The 17,226-nt window shown below is 43.6% G+C and overlaps 1 protein-coding gene across 2 annotated transcripts in view; it reads left to right on the top strand.

Annotated features, from left to right (window-relative positions):
- Window positions 1-17,226, top strand: part of stpg2 (sperm-tail PG-rich repeat containing 2) — a 591,496-nt gene that overhangs the window by 1,300 nt on the left and 572,970 nt on the right. For both annotated transcript variants that reach the window (XM_059965434.1, XM_059965433.1), the window contains exon 2: window positions 16,230-16,336. In XM_059965434.1, the coding sequence (XP_059821417.1) occupies window positions 16,230-16,336 (107 nt within the window). The remainder of the gene's footprint in view (window positions 1-16,229; window positions 16,337-17,226) is intronic.

Raw genomic sequence — 17,226 nt, 5'->3', positions numbered from 1 at the left:
GTCAAAAGAGATTGTTGAATGGATGTGAGGGATATTCAACAATGCTAAGGCTTGCATACGCGGGGCTTCTGATAAATGTCATGTATGGATGGAAGAGAGACCCTGAACATTCTCTCAAGCAGACCTCACAATCCTTTTTAGAGTCTTGTGCTCAGGTGCCTTGTAATTCCTGTAGCTGGTCTGGGCACTCTCAACGCTGCTCCTGTCAAAATTGGTTAGAATGAGGGGAGGGGAGCCTCACTTGCCTCAATCCCCTCGGCAACTGGAGATGTTGTTGCTCTTTCTTGACTAAAGAGGTGGTGTGAAATGACCAGGTGAGACTGTCTGCTATGTTCTTGGTGCTCCGAACTCTCTCCATGGAGGAGTGGTCAGTCTACACCTTCCTGAAGTCCACAAGACTCTCTTTAGTCTGGTCCATGTTGAGACTCAATGCAGGTGAAGGGTTTCCTCCAGAATGTTGACTGCTGAGTTCCTCCCACAATGCCATTTGCCACAGATTCTGTCTGATTTATTCACTCAGCATCTTCTGTGTTGTTCCAGAGTCCAGCATCTGCAATCTCTTGTGCCTCCTGTTTCTCTTAATTCTATGTACTGAAGGAGTCCACTTAGCTCATTGGAGCCAACGCCTGTGCCCAGAAGAACAATCCAATCAGTACTATTCTCCTTTCTATTTTATAGTAGCCCTGAACTTTATCTTTACCCCTCCCCCCCTCCACTGGTTTTAGCGGACTATGGGTCTAATGCAGGTAGATGGCACTAGCTTGATAGACAACACAGTTGACATGGACGAGTTTGGTAGATGGGCCTGTTTCTGTGCTCTGTGACTCTGTCCATAGATTAAAACAATACGCAGAAAATGTTGTACATACATTCCACATGATGGTCATGAAACAAAGAGGATGGGATATTACGGACCTGAGCTCTGGCTCTACCACTTGACAGCTTCTTGGGCAGCAACCACATTGGTCACTAGGCTTAGGCGTCCCCCACCCCCAATCCAGTGAGTGTGTCTATTAATCTGCATCTGTCACAAGTCCAACTTGGCAAGTAAAGGGTAAGGATCTGCAATTATGTGGCACCTTCCACTTCCCATTTGTGCGAGTGGAGTACGTGACTATTATAATGAAGGAAATATGGTAGTCCATTTGTGCACAGCAAGATCCCATAAATTGCGGCTTGTTAATGTCCGAGAGATTTCCTTGCATGATGCTGGTTGAGAAAAAAATGTGCGAAAATAAATAGCATCTGGAGCAAGAGAAAACTGCAGGAGGAGCTAAGCAGGTCAAATTCAAAGTCAAGTTTATTGACATATGCACTGTGCTGAGGAGTAATGAAAATCGCACTTGCAGCAGCATCACAGGCACATAGTATCATCAACAGCATTCACAAGAAAAAAAACGTAAATGAAACATAAACTGTAAATGATTTCTACAAGAGAGAATGCAAATTAGAATAATAAAGAAAAATAATCTATTTTAGTGCCAAGAGATCAAAGTGGCCATAGTGTTTCTAAACCGTAGTGTGTAAGATTTTGCCAATTGATTAAAAAAACCAAATGGCTGAAGGGAAATAGCTGTTCTTGGACCTGCTGGTGTGAGACTTCAGGCCTTTTGCTTGATGGTAGCTGCAAAAAGATAGCATGTCCCTGATGATGGGGACTGATGAAGGATGTTGCCTTTATGAGACAGCACCTCCTGTAGTAACCACCGATGGTCGGGAGTCAGGAAACGTGTTCATGAAAAAGGTCAATCTCTCAGCTCGGACCTTGCACTGGGAGCCTGCCCCATCATCTGCAGTCTCTTGTGTCTCCAAGTAGGATTACGAACTCCATTTGAAAAGTCATGATGAAGGGGACATGGTGTAACATCTCATCTGAAAGAAGACATTTCTGATAATGTAGCAGTCCTAGAGAATATAACCATATAACAATTACAGCATAGAAACAGGCCATCTTGGTCCTTCTAGTCCGTGCCGAACGCTTACTCTCACCTAGTCCCACTGACCCGCACTCAGCCCATAACCCTCCATTCTTTTCCTGTCCATATACCTATCCAATTTTACTTTAAATGACAATACCAAACCTACCTCTACCACTTCTACTGGAAGCTCGTTCCACACAGCTGCCACTCTCTGAGTAAAGAAATTCTCCCTCGTGTTACCCTTAAACTTTTGCCCCCTATCTCTCAACTCATGTCCTCTTGTTTGAATCTCCCCTACTCTCAATGGAAAAAGCCTATCCACGTCAACTCTATCTATCCCCCTCATTATTTTAAATATCTCTATCAAGTCCCCCCTCACCCTTCTACGCTCCAAAGAATAAAGACCTAACTTGTTCCACCTTTCCCTGTAACTTTGGTGCTGAAACCCAGGTAACATTCTAGTAAATCTTCTCTGTACTCTCTCTATTTTGTTGATAACTTTCCTATAATTAGGTGACCAGAACTGTACACAATACTCCAAATTCGGCCTTACCAAAGCCTTGTACAATTTTAACATTACATTCCAACTCCTGTACTCAATGCTCTGATTTATAAAGGCCAGCATACCAAAAGCTTTCTTCACCACCCTATCCACATGAGATTCCACCTTCAGGGAACTATGCACCATTATTCCTAGATCACTCTGTTCTACTGCATTCTTCAATGCCCTACCATTTACCATGTATGTCCTATTTGGATTAATCCTACCAAAATGTAGCATCTCATACTTATCAGCATTAGACTCCATCTGCCATCATTCAGCCCATTCTTCTAACTGGCCTAAATCTCTCTGCAAGCTTTGAAAACCTACTTCATTATCCACGACACCACCTACCTTAGTATCATCTGCATACTTACTAATCCAATTTACCACCCCAGAATGGTTTCCATTGCAGGTCTAGAATGACATGTTAAAGGAATGGGACTTAGAAACGACAACTTTCCAACTCAGAAGGAAAGTATGTTGTCTACTAGATTACTACTGTCATCGAAGAGAATGGGGCATACACTCAATGATCACATTTTTAGATACAACTGTAAACCTACTTGTTAATACAAATATCTAATCAGCTAATCATGTGGCAGCAACTCAATGTATAAAAACATGCAGACATAGTCAAAAAGTTCAGTTGTGTAGACCAAATATCAGAATGGGGAAGACTTGTTATCTGAGTGGTTTTTACTGTGGAATGTCGGTCAGTCAGGATGCCAGTCAGAGCATTTTTGAGTATCTCAGAAACTGCTGATCTCCTGGGACATCCATGCACAACAATCTCTAGAGCTTACAGAGAATGGTGCAAATTTTAAAAAAAAACATCCGATGAGTGGGAGTTCTGTGGGCAAAGATGCCTTGTTAATGAGAAGTCAGAGGAGAGTGGCCAGAGTGATTCAAGCTGACAGGAAAGCTACAGTAACTCAAGTAACCATGGGTGCAGAAGAGCATCTCTGAACACACATGTCAAACCATGAAGTGGATGGCACGAACATACACTCAGTGGCTACTTTATCAGACACAAGATGTAGCTAATAAAATAGCCACTGAGTGTTTATACTTATGACCGCAAACACTGCATATGGGAATGCTTATGAAGATATTAAAAATGCAAAAATGTAAAAATGGCAAATACTAGAAATTGTAGGAAATGCTCAGCAGAAATTATACTGGATATCAAATTTATAGTAAGTTGATAGAAATATAACTGTTGAAAGATTTGACTTAGCTTTTCTTTATAGATATTCATCGATTACTGTGATTTTTATTCCATTTTAGAAAATATACTTTACTGTGTTAAATATTGTTGCATTGTTGAAAAGAATGACTTTAGGTAAGAAGTTTAGTACTATGACCACAGGAAATCAGTTGAAATTGCTTCATTATTGTTCTCTCAGCATGACGGAAATTGTTTTCCATAGGTATAGACAACCTGCCTGTACCTACACGCTTGTGCTGCTGCAAGCAAGTTTTTCCATTGTATTTCTACTTGTGCACGTCAGTAAACTCGACTTGACTTGAATTTAGTATTCATACTGTAAGATAATAACTACATAAGAATTTGGAGTAAGAATAAGTGATTTAGTCCTTGGAGCCTACTCCATCATTCAGCATGGACATGCCTAATCTTTTTCATTCGGTACAGTTTCCTGCTGTTTCCCGAATTTCCCGGAATATTTATATGCGGATTGTTGGAACTGTAGGGCAGCTCAAGCACCAACGTGCCATCCTGGGGGTAACTCACTGAGGGCCTTCTGAAAATCTATATGCACCATATTTGGTGGATTTTTTTTCCCTAGAGTCAAAATGTCTATTACTAGAGGAGATTCATTTAAGGTGAGAAGGAGAGAGTTCAATGAGGTGTGCAGTGCAAAGTTTTGTTTTATGCCCAGAGGGGTGGGTGCCTGGCGTGCACTGCCAGGCTGGTAGTGGAGGCAGATAAGCATTTAAGATGCTCATAGACGCAGGAATATGCAGAGAATGGAGGGATAGGGACATCACGCAGGAATATGCAGAGAATGGAGGGATAGGGACATCACGCAGGAATATGCAGAGAATGGAGGGATAGGCATATCACGCAGGAATATGCAGAGAATGGAGGGATAGGGACATCAAGCAGGAATATGCAGAGAATGGAGGGATAGGGACATCAAGCAGGAATATGCAGAGAATGGAGGGATAGGGACATCAGGCAGGAATATGCAGAGAATGGAGGGATAGGGACATCACACAGGAATATGCAGAGAATGGAGGGATAGGGACATCAGTCAGGAATATGCAGAGAATGGAGGGATAGGGACATCAGTCAGGAATATGCAGAGAATGGAGGGATAGGGACATCAGTCAGGAATATGCAGAGAATGGAGGGATTGGGACATCAGGCAGGAATATGCAGAGAATGGAGGGATAGGGACATCAGTCAGGAATATGCAGAGAATGGAGGGATAGGGACATCAGTCAGGAATATGCAGAGAATGGAGGGATAGGGACATCAGGCAGGAATATGCAGAGAATGGAGGGATAGGGACATCACGCAGGAATATGCAGAGAATGGAGGGATAGGGACATCATGCAGGCAGAAGGAATTGGCTTAGTTTGGCATTTAATTACTAGTTCAGCACAACATTGGGGGTCAAAGGTTTTGTTCCTGATCTGTACTATGCTGTGTTCTATATTTTGTGATCTATGATTCTAGACATCATGAAATTAAGATTTGACCTCCATAAAGTTATCAGAGATGCTAAGATAAGCACCAGCCCAGCTGTCAGCTGTGGCAGGGCTTACAAGGGTTACAAAAGGAAGTTGAGCAGCATCGCTTTCCTTCCTAGTGAGCTTCTATGCACGTTCTGAACAGAAGCGAACGAGTATGTCACCACCCACCCTGACAGTCTCCAGTTCACCAGAATATACGGTCACTGTCTCAGACGTAAGATCAGTCTTCCAGGGAGTGAACCTGCTGATAGCATCGGGCCTTGGGGGTGTCCCCAGCCACGTCTTAAATCCTGTATGGATCAGCTGGCAGGGGTACTTGCAAACTTTTTTAAACTGTCCGTGTTTCAGGCTTTGGTTCCCTCTTGCATCAAGAAGACTGCCATCATCCTAGTCCCCAAGAAAAACAGGGTAATGCACTTTAATGATTACTGCTCAGTGACTCTCTTCTCCACCATCATGAAGTGCTTCAAGAGGCTGGTCATGACTTGCATCAACTCTTTCTGGACAACCTCAACCCCTTCAATTTGCTTACCCCTGAACCAAGTCTGTGGTGCATGCTATCTTGCTGGTCCTACACTCGTCTCTGGAGCATCTGCATGATGAAGATACCCATGTCAGACTAAAGTTTATTGACGATGGTTCTGCCTTCAATACCATTATTCCAAGCAGACTCACCACCAAACTCCTGATCCTGGGGTCAGTGCGTCCCTCTGCAACTGGATGCCTGACTTTCTGACCAACAGACTGCAATCAGTAAGGATTGGCAGCAGCAGCACCTCTGCCACGATTGTCCTGAACACTGGTGCTCCTTAATGTTGCATCCTCAGCCCCCTATTCTACTCCTGTACACTCAAGACAGTGTGGCCAAATTTCCCTCTAGCTCATCTACAAGTTTGCAGATGATACTACTGCAGCGTGCTACATTTCAAATAACAAGAAGTCGGAATACAGGAAGGAGATAGAAAACCATGGCATCATGACAATGACCTTTCCCTCAGTGTCAGTGAAACAAAAGGGCTGGTCATTAAATTCAGAAAAGGAGTTGATCACACATTCCTGTCTACATCTTCAATGCTGAGGTTCAGGGGGTTGAGAGCTTCAAGTTCCTGCTTGTGAACCTCACCAATAGCGTGTCCTTGTCCAAACACAGTGATGTTCACCAAGAATGTTCACCAACGCCTCTATTTCCTCAGAAATTTGAAGAAATTTGGTATGATCTGTCAACCCCTACCAATTTTTGTCGATGCATCATAGAAAGCATTCTGTCTGGATTCTAAATGCTTGGCATGGCAAATACTGTGCATGTGACTGCAAGAAGCTGCAGAGAGTCATGGACGCAGCTCAGCACATCACAGGGACCAGCCTCCTCCCTTTGGATTCCACCTGTATTTCATGCTGCCTTGATAAAGCAGGCAGTGTCATCAAAGACACAACCCACCCCAGGCATTTGCTCTTCTCCCAATAGGCAGAAGATTCAAATGCCTGGTAGCACATACCACAGGCTCAGGGACAGCTGCCATCCCACTGTTATCAGGCTCTTGGCTGGAGCTTGTGCAACTGGATGGATTCTTGGCCTCACAATCTACTTTGATATGATCTTCCACTTCATTGTTTACGCGCACTGCACTTTTTTGGTTGCTTTTCACTTTATTTTGCATTGTTTTGCCCTATTCTAACTCAATGCTCTGTGTAATGATTTAATCTGCATAAACAGTATGCAAGACAAGCTTTTCACCGTGTCTTGGTCCAAGTGAGAGGTGAGGCAGCTTTAAATGGCAATCAGGCCAGAACGGGCCAGCGTCAGGTTTTACAGCACAGAATGTGGAAAAAAGTTGATTATTCGGGGGAACTGGCGAATTCTGGATCAATTTTATGATTGCAGTCTGTTGGTCATAAACTGGGATGAGATGATTCCAATTTAACTGTTGATCAGGAGGCAGGGAAGGGTGGTGGTGCTACAGAAGTTAACTCATTGGAGTGGTCATTCAGAGGTCTGGATGAACAATTTCAAGTTCAAATCTCACCATGACAGTTGTGGAATTTAGTTTCGCAAACACGAGGAGATCTGCAGATGCTGGAAATTCAAACAACACACACAAAATGCTGGTGGAACACAGCAGGCCAGGCAGCATCTACAGGGAGAAACACTGTTGACATTTCGGGCTGAGACCCTTCATCAGGACTAACTGAAGGAAAAGATAGTAATAGATTTCAAAGTAGGAGAGGGAGGGGGAAGTCCAAAATGATAGGAGAAGACAGGAGGGCATGGGGTGAAGCTGGAAAGGTATTTAGCAAAAGGGATACGGAGCTGTAGAAGGGAGAGGATCATGGGATGGGAGGCTTAGGGAGAAAGAGAGGGAGAGGGGAGCAGCAGAGGGAGATGGAGAACAGGCAGAGTGATGGGCAGAGAGACAAAAAAAGGAGGGGGAAAATAAATAAATCAGGGATGGGGTAAGAAGGGGGAGAGGGGTATTAACGGAAGTTAGAGAAGTCAATGTTCGTGCCATCAGGTTGGAGGCTACCCAGCCGGTCTATAAGGTGTTGTTCCCCCAATCTGGGTGTGGCTTCATCTTAACAGTAGAGGAAGCCATGGATTGACATATGGGAATGGGACGTGGAAGTAAAATGTGTGGCCACTGTGAGATCCTGCTTTCTCTGGCAGACCGAGCGTAGGTGTCCAGTGAAACGTTGGGTTGGGTCTGCGTTGGGTCTCACCAATATATAAAGGGCACACTGGGAGTACCGGATACAGTATACCACACCAGCCGACTCACAGGTGAAGTGTCGCCTCACCTGGAAGGACTGTCTGGGGCCCTGAATGGTGGTGAGGGAGGAAGTGTAAGGGCAGGTGTAGCACTTGTTCCACTTACAAGGATAAGTGCCAGGTGGGAGATCGGTGGGAAGGGATGGGGGGGACGAGTGGACAAGGGAGTTGCATAGGGAGCGATCCCTGTGGAAAGCAGAAGGGGGGGGAGGGAAAGATGTGCTTGGTAGTGGGATCCTGTTGGAGGTGGCGGAAGTTATGGGGAATTATACGTTGGACCTGGAGGCTGGTGGGGTGGTAGGTGAGACCCGACGCAGACTGGGAGACTATTTAGCTGAACACCTATGCTTTGTCCACCAGAGAAAGCAGGATCTCCCAGTGGGCCACACATTTTAATTCCACGTCCCATTCCCATTCTGATATGTCTATCCATGGCCTCCTCTACTGTCAAGATGAAGCCACACTCAGGTTGGAGGAACAACCCCTTATATTCTGTCTGGGTAGCCTCCAACCTGATGGCATGAACATTGATTTCTCTAACTTCCATTAATGCCCCTCCTCCCCTTCTTACCCCATTCCTGATTTATTTATTTCCCCCCTCCTTTTTTTCTCTCTCTCTCTCTGCTCATCACTCTTCACCTGTTCTCCATCTCCCTCTGGTGCTCCCCTCCCCCTTTCTTTCTCCCTAAGCCTCCCGTCCCATGATCCTTTCCCTTCTCCAGCTCTGTATCCCTTTTGCCAATCATATTTCCAGCTCTTAGCTTCGCCCCACCCCCTCCTGTCTTCTCCTATCATTTCGGATTTCCCCCTTCCCCTCCTACTTTGAAATCTCTTACTATCTTTAGTCCTGACGAAGGGTCTCAGCCCGAAACATCAACAGTGCTTCTCCCTATAGATGCTGCCTGGCCCGCTGTGTTCCACCAGCATTTTGTGTGTGTTGTGGAATTTAGTTTGATCCTTTTGAGGAGGTGACAAAGATGATTGATGAAGGAGGGGAATAGCTGTTGTTTAAGTGGACCTTAATAAAACATTTGACAATGTTCCTCATGGCTGCTTGGTCCAAGAGATGAAGTCACATCAGATCCTTGGTGAGTTGGTAACTGAATCCAAAATTGGATTGGTCGTAGAAGACAGAGGATATAGTACAGGTGTATTTTTCTGACTGGAGGTCTGTGGACAGTGGTCTGTAAACTTCAATGCAGGGACTTCTGTTGTTTATAATACATATCAATGGTTTGCATGAAAAATTAGGTGATCTGATTAAAAATGGCATGAAAATTGATGGACTTGTAATGTGAGAACATTTGTCAAAGTATGCAGCAGGAAATAGTTCATCTGAAAATGCCAGATAGAGTTTATCCACATGTGTGAGGTGGTACATTGAGGTGATATGTAGTCAAGTGCGAGTGGAAAGTATGCAATAAGTAGAAGGACTTCAGGAGGAAATTCTTGGAGATGCAAGACTATGGTTCCTTGAGTCAGTAGATAGGCTGGTGGAGAAGGTGGACAGCACGATTGCCTTTATTGTTGAAGGTGTTCAGTATAAAAGTTGAGAAGTCATGTCGTAGTTATATGAAACTTTGGAATGAATAGGTGCATCAGAAGTTTGCACAGATTTAACATGCTATTTAAACATTGGGCAAATTTCTATAAAGTTATGGTGGAGAGCATACTGACTGGTTGCATCATGACCGGATATGGAAACACCAATGGCCTAGAATGAAAATACCAAAAGTAGTGTACATAGCCCCATCCATCACAGGTAAAGACCTCCCCACACTTCCAGGGAGTGCTTCGGAAGAAAGCAGCATTCATCAGCAAGGACCCTCACCATCCAGGCCATGCTTTCTCCTTGCTGCTGTCATCAGGAAGGAGGTACAGGACCCTCATGCCCAACACTGCCAGGTTTAGGAACAGATATAATCCCTCAACCCTTAGGCTCTTGAACCAGAGTGGATAACTTCACTCAACTTCACTTGCCTCATCACTGAAATGTTCCCACAATCTATGGACTCACTTTCAATGACTCTTCATCTATTGCTTATTTATTTTTTATTATCATTATTATTATTTCTTTTTGTATTTGCATACTGGTTGAATGCCCAAGTTGGTATGGTCTTTCATTGTTTCTACAGTATTCCGGTTTTATTGTATTATTGATTTAAGTATGTGATGCACCATCAATAACTCTTGGAGACTGGAAGTGAACGATAGGCTTTTATTAACAGCAAAAAGGGAGCACGACATTGTTGAAGACTGAGGGAGGAGCAGTGCCCCAATTGCCTTTATACAGGCGTCTGTGGGAGGAGCCACAGGAGCAGACAGCAGAGGGGCGTGTCCAGACAGGTATACATAGTTTACCACATTCACCCCCCCCCCTTTGTTTTAAAAGAGAGTCCCCACGGGGCGAAGTTTCTTACAAATTTATTTACAGGTCAAGTCTATCAGGCGGTCAAGTCTGTCGCTGCGATCTACATAGCACTGGTGGTGATTGCTCCGGTGACGGTGATTGTGCTGGCTCCAGCCTGACTTGAGGTGCCAGCCCATTAGGCAGCAGTAACCCCTCATGCGTGTGCATGGCGCCTGGTATGGGAGTGTCGTGAGGCGTCTATGTAGGGCTTGGCGTGTGTGGTGTCTCGTGGGTATATACATCGGTGGGTACGGGGTTCATAGTTACCGTGGAGTGTTCGGGGTAGGGGTCTGGTGCTCTTGCGGGCGCCAGGTCGTGGATGGAGACCGTGTCCTCCCGCCCATCAGGTAAGACCACGTAGGCATACTGGGGGTTTGCATGAAGTAGGTGAATCCTCTCGACCAGTGGGGAGTATTTATTGCTCCTCGCATGTTTCCGGAGCAGCACTGGCCCTGGGGATGTCAGCCAAGCCGGTAGGGTGGTCCCAGTGGTGGACTTCCTGGGAAAAGAAAAAAGTCGCTCATGAGAACTTGCATTGGTGGATGTGCATAACGGAGCGGATGGAGTGGAGTGCCTCGGGGAGGACCTCCTGCCAGCGAGAGACTGGCAATCCCTTTGACCTAAGGGCTAAGAGTGTGGCCTTCCACACAGTGGCACTCTCCCTCTCCACCTGTCCATTCCCCCAGGGATTATAGCTCGTGGTCCTACTAGTAGCAATACCCCTAGCCAGCAGCTATGTATACCTGTCGGGACATGCCCCTCTGCTGACTGCTCCTGTGGCTCCTCCCACAGACCCCTGTATAAAGACGATTGGGGCACTGCTCCTCCCTCAGTCTCCGAGATGTCGTGCTCCCTTTTGCTGTTAATAAAAGCCTATCGTTCACTTCCAGTCTCCAAGAGTTATTGATAGTGCATCAATTTTATTAACAGCAGAGGGGCGTGTCCAGAAAGGTATACATAGTTTACCACAGTATGACTGCAAGAAAATGAATCTCAAGGTTGTATATAGTGACAAATGTACTTTGATAATAAATTTGCTTTGAATGTTGAACTTGTACAGAGATATGGTGAAAAACTTCATTTTGTAAGCCATCCATTTAGATCAATATATTTAGGTAGTATAAGGGATGGTATATTTCATCTATTACACTGCACTGCTTTGGCAAAACAATAAATTTCATGACCTGTTTCAGTGATAATAAACCTGATTCTGATTTAAGGAGCACATATTTGCCCTCGCTAGCCCCTTTCTTTTCAAGTACCTGAAATATCCCATTTCAGTCCATCTTTTCTGTCAGTTACCTTTCTCGTTCTGTCTTCGATCAATTTTTTCAGGCTTCTTTGCTTCCTTCTAGAATGCTCCCAATTTTAGGCCCTTCTGCTATTTCTGGGAATTTTATAAGACTCTTTGATTTAAAGCATTTCATTTATGCTGTCAGCCATGGATGAATCTGAAACTAAGTGACTTCAGTGAAGAAAATGCTGATTACTGACATTACATCTGATGTGAGCAGTTGGTATTTGCAGCAGAGAAACATTTCATTTGGCCTTCGTGGCTGCTCTGTAATTTAAATTTATTTCCACCATTCCAGCAGCTCCTTTGCTTTGAGGATTTATTCAGTTTTAATTATACAGTGCCTTGCTATTGTTTCCCGTGTAAGAAACCTGTCAAGGATCACTTCTCAGTTTCCTCTTCCTGACAACAACGTTGTATTGACACAGGAGCTACTTACCAACAAATTTGAACAAGACATTTGATGGAAAGCTTGGTCAGATTCCCTGCCGTGTTACGGGAGGGGAGAGGGGGAGAGGATTATAGCAGGAATTCCAGAAATGAGGGCCTTGGCAGCTGAAGGGAGGGCTACAAGTAGTGAAGCAAAGAAAATCCCTGAATGAGACAATTTGAGCCTTGAGCTTGCTAGAACATTCCATTTTTTTGCTAGAACATTCCAATTCTAATCCCGCTGTCGTGCTCTTTCTTAAGTCTCACACCTTCTCTGCCAACACATTTTGTACACGATTGTGATTCCAACCCCAGATATCATTCAGCATTACAGACTGAGCCCCAGTGTCGTTTCTCAATTCATAAGTTAATAAAATTCAATTAACTTCCCTTGTCTCATATAAGGAGACCATTCAGCCCACTGAGTACCCTTTCCCACATGTCTCCCAGTAACCTATTCTCTCCCGCATGCCCATTTCTTTCCCCTGCCACCTACCCTTCTTAACCCATCAGCATGTTTGCCATGATGGAATAGCGTGGCAGACTCGATGTGGCTAATTCTGCACCTCCGTTTTACTGTCTTATGGAAACCGGAGCGCAGGGAAAATGGGGAAGTGTCATGCAGACAGCACTGGAGATGAGGTTGGACCTGGGAAAATGGGACTATGCTGTAGCTCCATTACCTGCCGCACTACCATGCTTCCCCCGCTGTAATGGTCTCTGATCTTCCCAGTTTCTGGGGAAACTGTTATAACCACTGGAATGTCCCTCCCGTTGCGAGGAGAGCCGGCAGACTTGTACAGTATTTAAATACTGAATGAATGATGACCGATTCTAAGCTAGCCCGCCACCTGCTGGATAAACCGGGGTAGTTCAGTCTTTCCAGAGCAGGTTCTGGCTTGAAAGTCACCTCAGTCTGGACTGTGCTGCAATGTCAACAGCGTGTTAAGCACAGTTTTTGAATTCCAAGGTAATTGGCATACAGACCAGAGATCAAGTTCTAGGCAATTATGCCTGTGCTCAGTTCTCCAAGTGCAGCTTTGTGAAGTTGCAATAAAATATCAGAATCCTTATATTTTGAGCCCCAAGCTGTGAAAGCAGACATGCCACATGTTTTCTTCACTGCCCTGTACACCTGTGTTGCTATTTTCAGAGAATTTGGATCCCTAAATCTCTCTGTTCATCAAATGGAAACACAAGAGACTGCTTGAATCAGGAGCAACAATCAATCTGCTGGAGGAGCTCAGCAGTGTAAGCTTCATCCACGGAGAGAAAGTAATTTCAATGTTTTGGGTTGAAGTCCAGCATCAGGACTTGCAGAGTAGCTGCTCCTATGATTGTTGTTGTGTTGTTCATCACTTGTTCTTGAGTAAGACTGTGCCATCTTGTCTATTGCCTCAATAATAGATGATACAAGGATTTGCGAGCTGGGAAGAAGATGTATGGAGAATAGGAAGAAAAGTTCTTCATGTAGGAAACTGTGTCACTGTCTGAAACGATGGCGAAAATAGCCATTCTGCAGTTTGAAAAGGGATTTAGAAAAGTACTTGAGGGAAAGTAATCTCTTGTGTTATAGAGTGAGTATGGAATGGGACTGACCTCCAGGACAGGTTGAATGGCTTCCTCCCATGCTGTTACAATTTATTGATTCTATTCAAGAAGGAATTATTCCAGAAAATAGGAGGGTTATGAAAATGTTTGATGGAATTAGTAGAGGCCAGTTCAGTTGTGTCATTCAAGGTAAAATTGGATAGGTATATAGACAGGAAAGGAGTGGAGGGTTATGGGCTGAGTGCGGGTAGGTGGGACTAGGTGAGATTAAGAGTTCGGCACGGACTAGGAGGGCCGAGATGGCCTGTTTCCGTGCTGTGATTGTTATATGGTTATATGGTTATAATTGATTGTGGACTTCAGAAAGGGGAATTCGGGAGAACACGCACCAGTCACTGAGGAGCCAGCAAGTGATAGAAAGGATGAGCAGCTTCACGTTCCTGGCTGTCAACATCTGGGAGAATCTAACTTGGGTCCACCATTGATGCAATTACAAAGCAGGCATGATGGTGGTTCTACTTGATTAGGAGTTTGAGGAGATTTGGTACGAAAGCAAAGACTCTTGATTTCTACAGGTGTATAGTGGAGAGCATTCTGACTGGGTCACTCGTCTCCTGATATAGAGGCTCAGATTGAAAGTGACCGCTGGGGATTGTAGACAGCCAGCTGCATCATGGGCACAAACACCCCACCATTGAGAGCTGATACAGGAGCCTAAAGACTGAGACTCAGGATACAGCAACAGCTTCTTCTCCTCTGCCATCAGATTTCCGAATGTTTCATAAATATTGCCACATCATTCCTGTTTTGCACTATTTATATTTATTTGTAAATTATGATGTTTTTTGTCTTGCACTGTACTGTTCCCACACAACAATACATTTAACAACATTGTTAATAAAATTGATTCAGATTCTGAAGTTGTTTCCATGTGTTTGTGAAACTAGGCGTCATATGATAGTTGCTTATACAGTATATCCAATAGGGAAATATCCATTATTTACTTAATTAAATAATGAGTAACTGGGTATCACAAGTAGTTAGGGAAAATAAATCGAAACATTTAATTTCAAACTAGAAAAGCCTAATACATAAAATGAAAAGGGAGTCATTGTTTGCAATGAGCCGTATCTCCTCATATTCATGCATCTATTGAAAAGCCTTTTAGATGTCATTATTGTACCTGCTTCCCTGGCAGTACTTTCCAGGCACTTACTATTCTGTGTGTTTAAAAGAAAAAATCTTGCCCTGCTCATCTCCTTCAAATGTTTCCCATCTCACCTTAAACCCATGTCCTCTAGCTTTTACAAATCTACCTTGGGGGAGAAAAAAGCTCTTCTCTCTCTGTGCCTCTTGTAATTTTATAAACTTCCATCAGGTAGCCCCTCAGCCTCTAATGTGCCAGAGAAAACAATCCAAGTTTTGTTCTGCCTCCCTTTATCGCTCATACTGTCTAATCCAGACAACGTCAAAGTAAACATCTTTTGCAACACACACACAGGCAAAGTGCTGGAGGAGCCCAGCAGGTCAGGCAGCATCCGTGGATGGGAACAAACGGTCGACACCAGGCTGAGACCCTTCTTCAGGTCTCCTGATGAGCGGTTTTGGCCCGAAGTGTGGACTGTTTGTTCCATCCTTGGATGCTGCCTGGCTTCTGGGCTCCTGCAGGACATTGTGCGTTGCTCTAGATTTCCAGCATCTGCAAGTACCCCTCGTGTCTACGATTTAAACCTCTTTTCCACTTTCTTCAAAAGCTCCAAATTCTTCCTATAACGTTGGGACTAGAACTGCACACAATACTCCAAATGTAGCTGAGCAAAACTTTTCTTAACCTCTGTTATAGCTTCAAAGAAAACGGCCATAAGGTTCCCTGAAGCAACATTTAGATAATGATCAATGTAGGTTGATTAAGGGCATTTGCCATAACATGAAGGATAATTCCTCTTTCCTTGAAGCAGCTTTATGAAATCTTTTGCGAAGGTAGCTGTTCTTTGATTGGAATCTCATGTGGATGATGACACCTCCAGCGGTGCAGCTAAAAGTCTCAGTCTCGGCTGCCATGGAGTGGGATTTAGAGCCACACGAATGCAAACTGAAATATAAATTGCTGGAGAAACTGAGCAGGTCAGGCAACATTTGTGGAAGAAGAGGGATAGTCAGCATTTCTGTTCCTGATGCAGGGTCTCAATCCAAAATGTCAGCCATCTCTCTGCCTCCACAGATGCTGCCTGACCTGCTGAGTTCCACCAGCACTTTGTTTCTCACTCCAAGTTACAACATGGGCAGTCTCCACACAAATTTGATGACTTTTCATCTAGAATCTGTCAATAACAGCTTTTCACAGGAGTGTTGAATCTTCTAATTTATCCTTTAAAGCTGGCATGCAATCTGATAATTTTCCAGGACACCTCCCACCACTGTCTTTCTTTTGATGGCCCCTTAAACCTGGTGATAAAATTGGCTTATTAAAAATATTTCTTTGAAGCTTTTCCAGCATGTTAAGAAGGAATGTTCACAATATTTTATAAAACATAGATTCTAAAATAGCATGTTAGCAGGGTAAAAAAAATCTCTAAGTTAGTTTTCTTTCATTACAGATGGATATGCTCCCTTTCTGTCTTTGACAAGCCGTGAATCTGTGCTCATTACTCCGGGAGCTCTTCTGGCTCCAGGTCCACAACACTATGACATTAATCCTGTTCAGGTAGGATGAAGTCCCTGCCAGTTCTGTATAAAAGAGATAAGATGAACTTATAAATTCAGCAAATATTTCCAAGTAATTGCGGAGCAACTTCTGGTATAGCTACTGTAGGCATATGACCTCTTTGTGCATGTTGGTTAGAATTCCAGAGTATATGTCATTGTAGGAAGCTGATCATTAAACTCAATAGCTTGATACAGTGCTGAAAAATGGCCTTTTGGTCCCTGCTGCTGCATAACAATTTTTTGAAAGTTTATTGCATTTTAACAATATGATAATGCTATTCACCCAGATTATTAATGTTGAAAATCTCTCTGAAGCTAATCACCGATGGAAAAAAAGCTAGAAGTGTATGCAAAGAATTATAAATTGCATAGAGAGATTTTCATTGCTTGTTTACAGGTGAGTGTTTTATATGGAAAATTCCAAAGCTCTTGCTATCTTAATGTTAATTTATAACATTTTTATTTTATTAGAATCAAGTTACAGGTTTCTACATCATATATTAGACAAGTAATTCTTCTACAACAGTCACCAGTTCAAAGCCCAACTCATCATGTCATGATTGAATTAAGTAAGTCCCAATAAGTGGTGAACCAGCATTAGTAAGTGACCTTAAAAGCTGTTAGGTTGTCACTAAATGTCAGCTTATTTAATTTTGTGGATATGAACCAGGATGCCATTCTAAGCTGACGTGTGTGTGACTATAAGGCCCTCATTGTGTCATAAAATTGCATATAAAGCTGGTCCTTCAGTGCACAGTATCCATGCCTACAGTTAAATATCAGTCCAAACTAATCCCATTGACTAGTTCTTGGTCCAGAGCCTTAAATGGTTTGACAATTCAAGTGCTCCTCTAGATACTTCTGAATTGTTTCTTCAATGTAACTAAC

Source organism: Hypanus sabinus, chromosome 3 (assembly GCF_030144855.1).
Source record: "Hypanus sabinus isolate sHypSab1 chromosome 3, sHypSab1.hap1, whole genome shotgun sequence".
Taxonomy (NCBI): Eukaryota; Metazoa; Chordata; class Chondrichthyes; order Myliobatiformes; family Dasyatidae; genus Hypanus; species Hypanus sabinus.
This window is presented reverse-complemented; position numbering and strand designations above follow the sequence as displayed.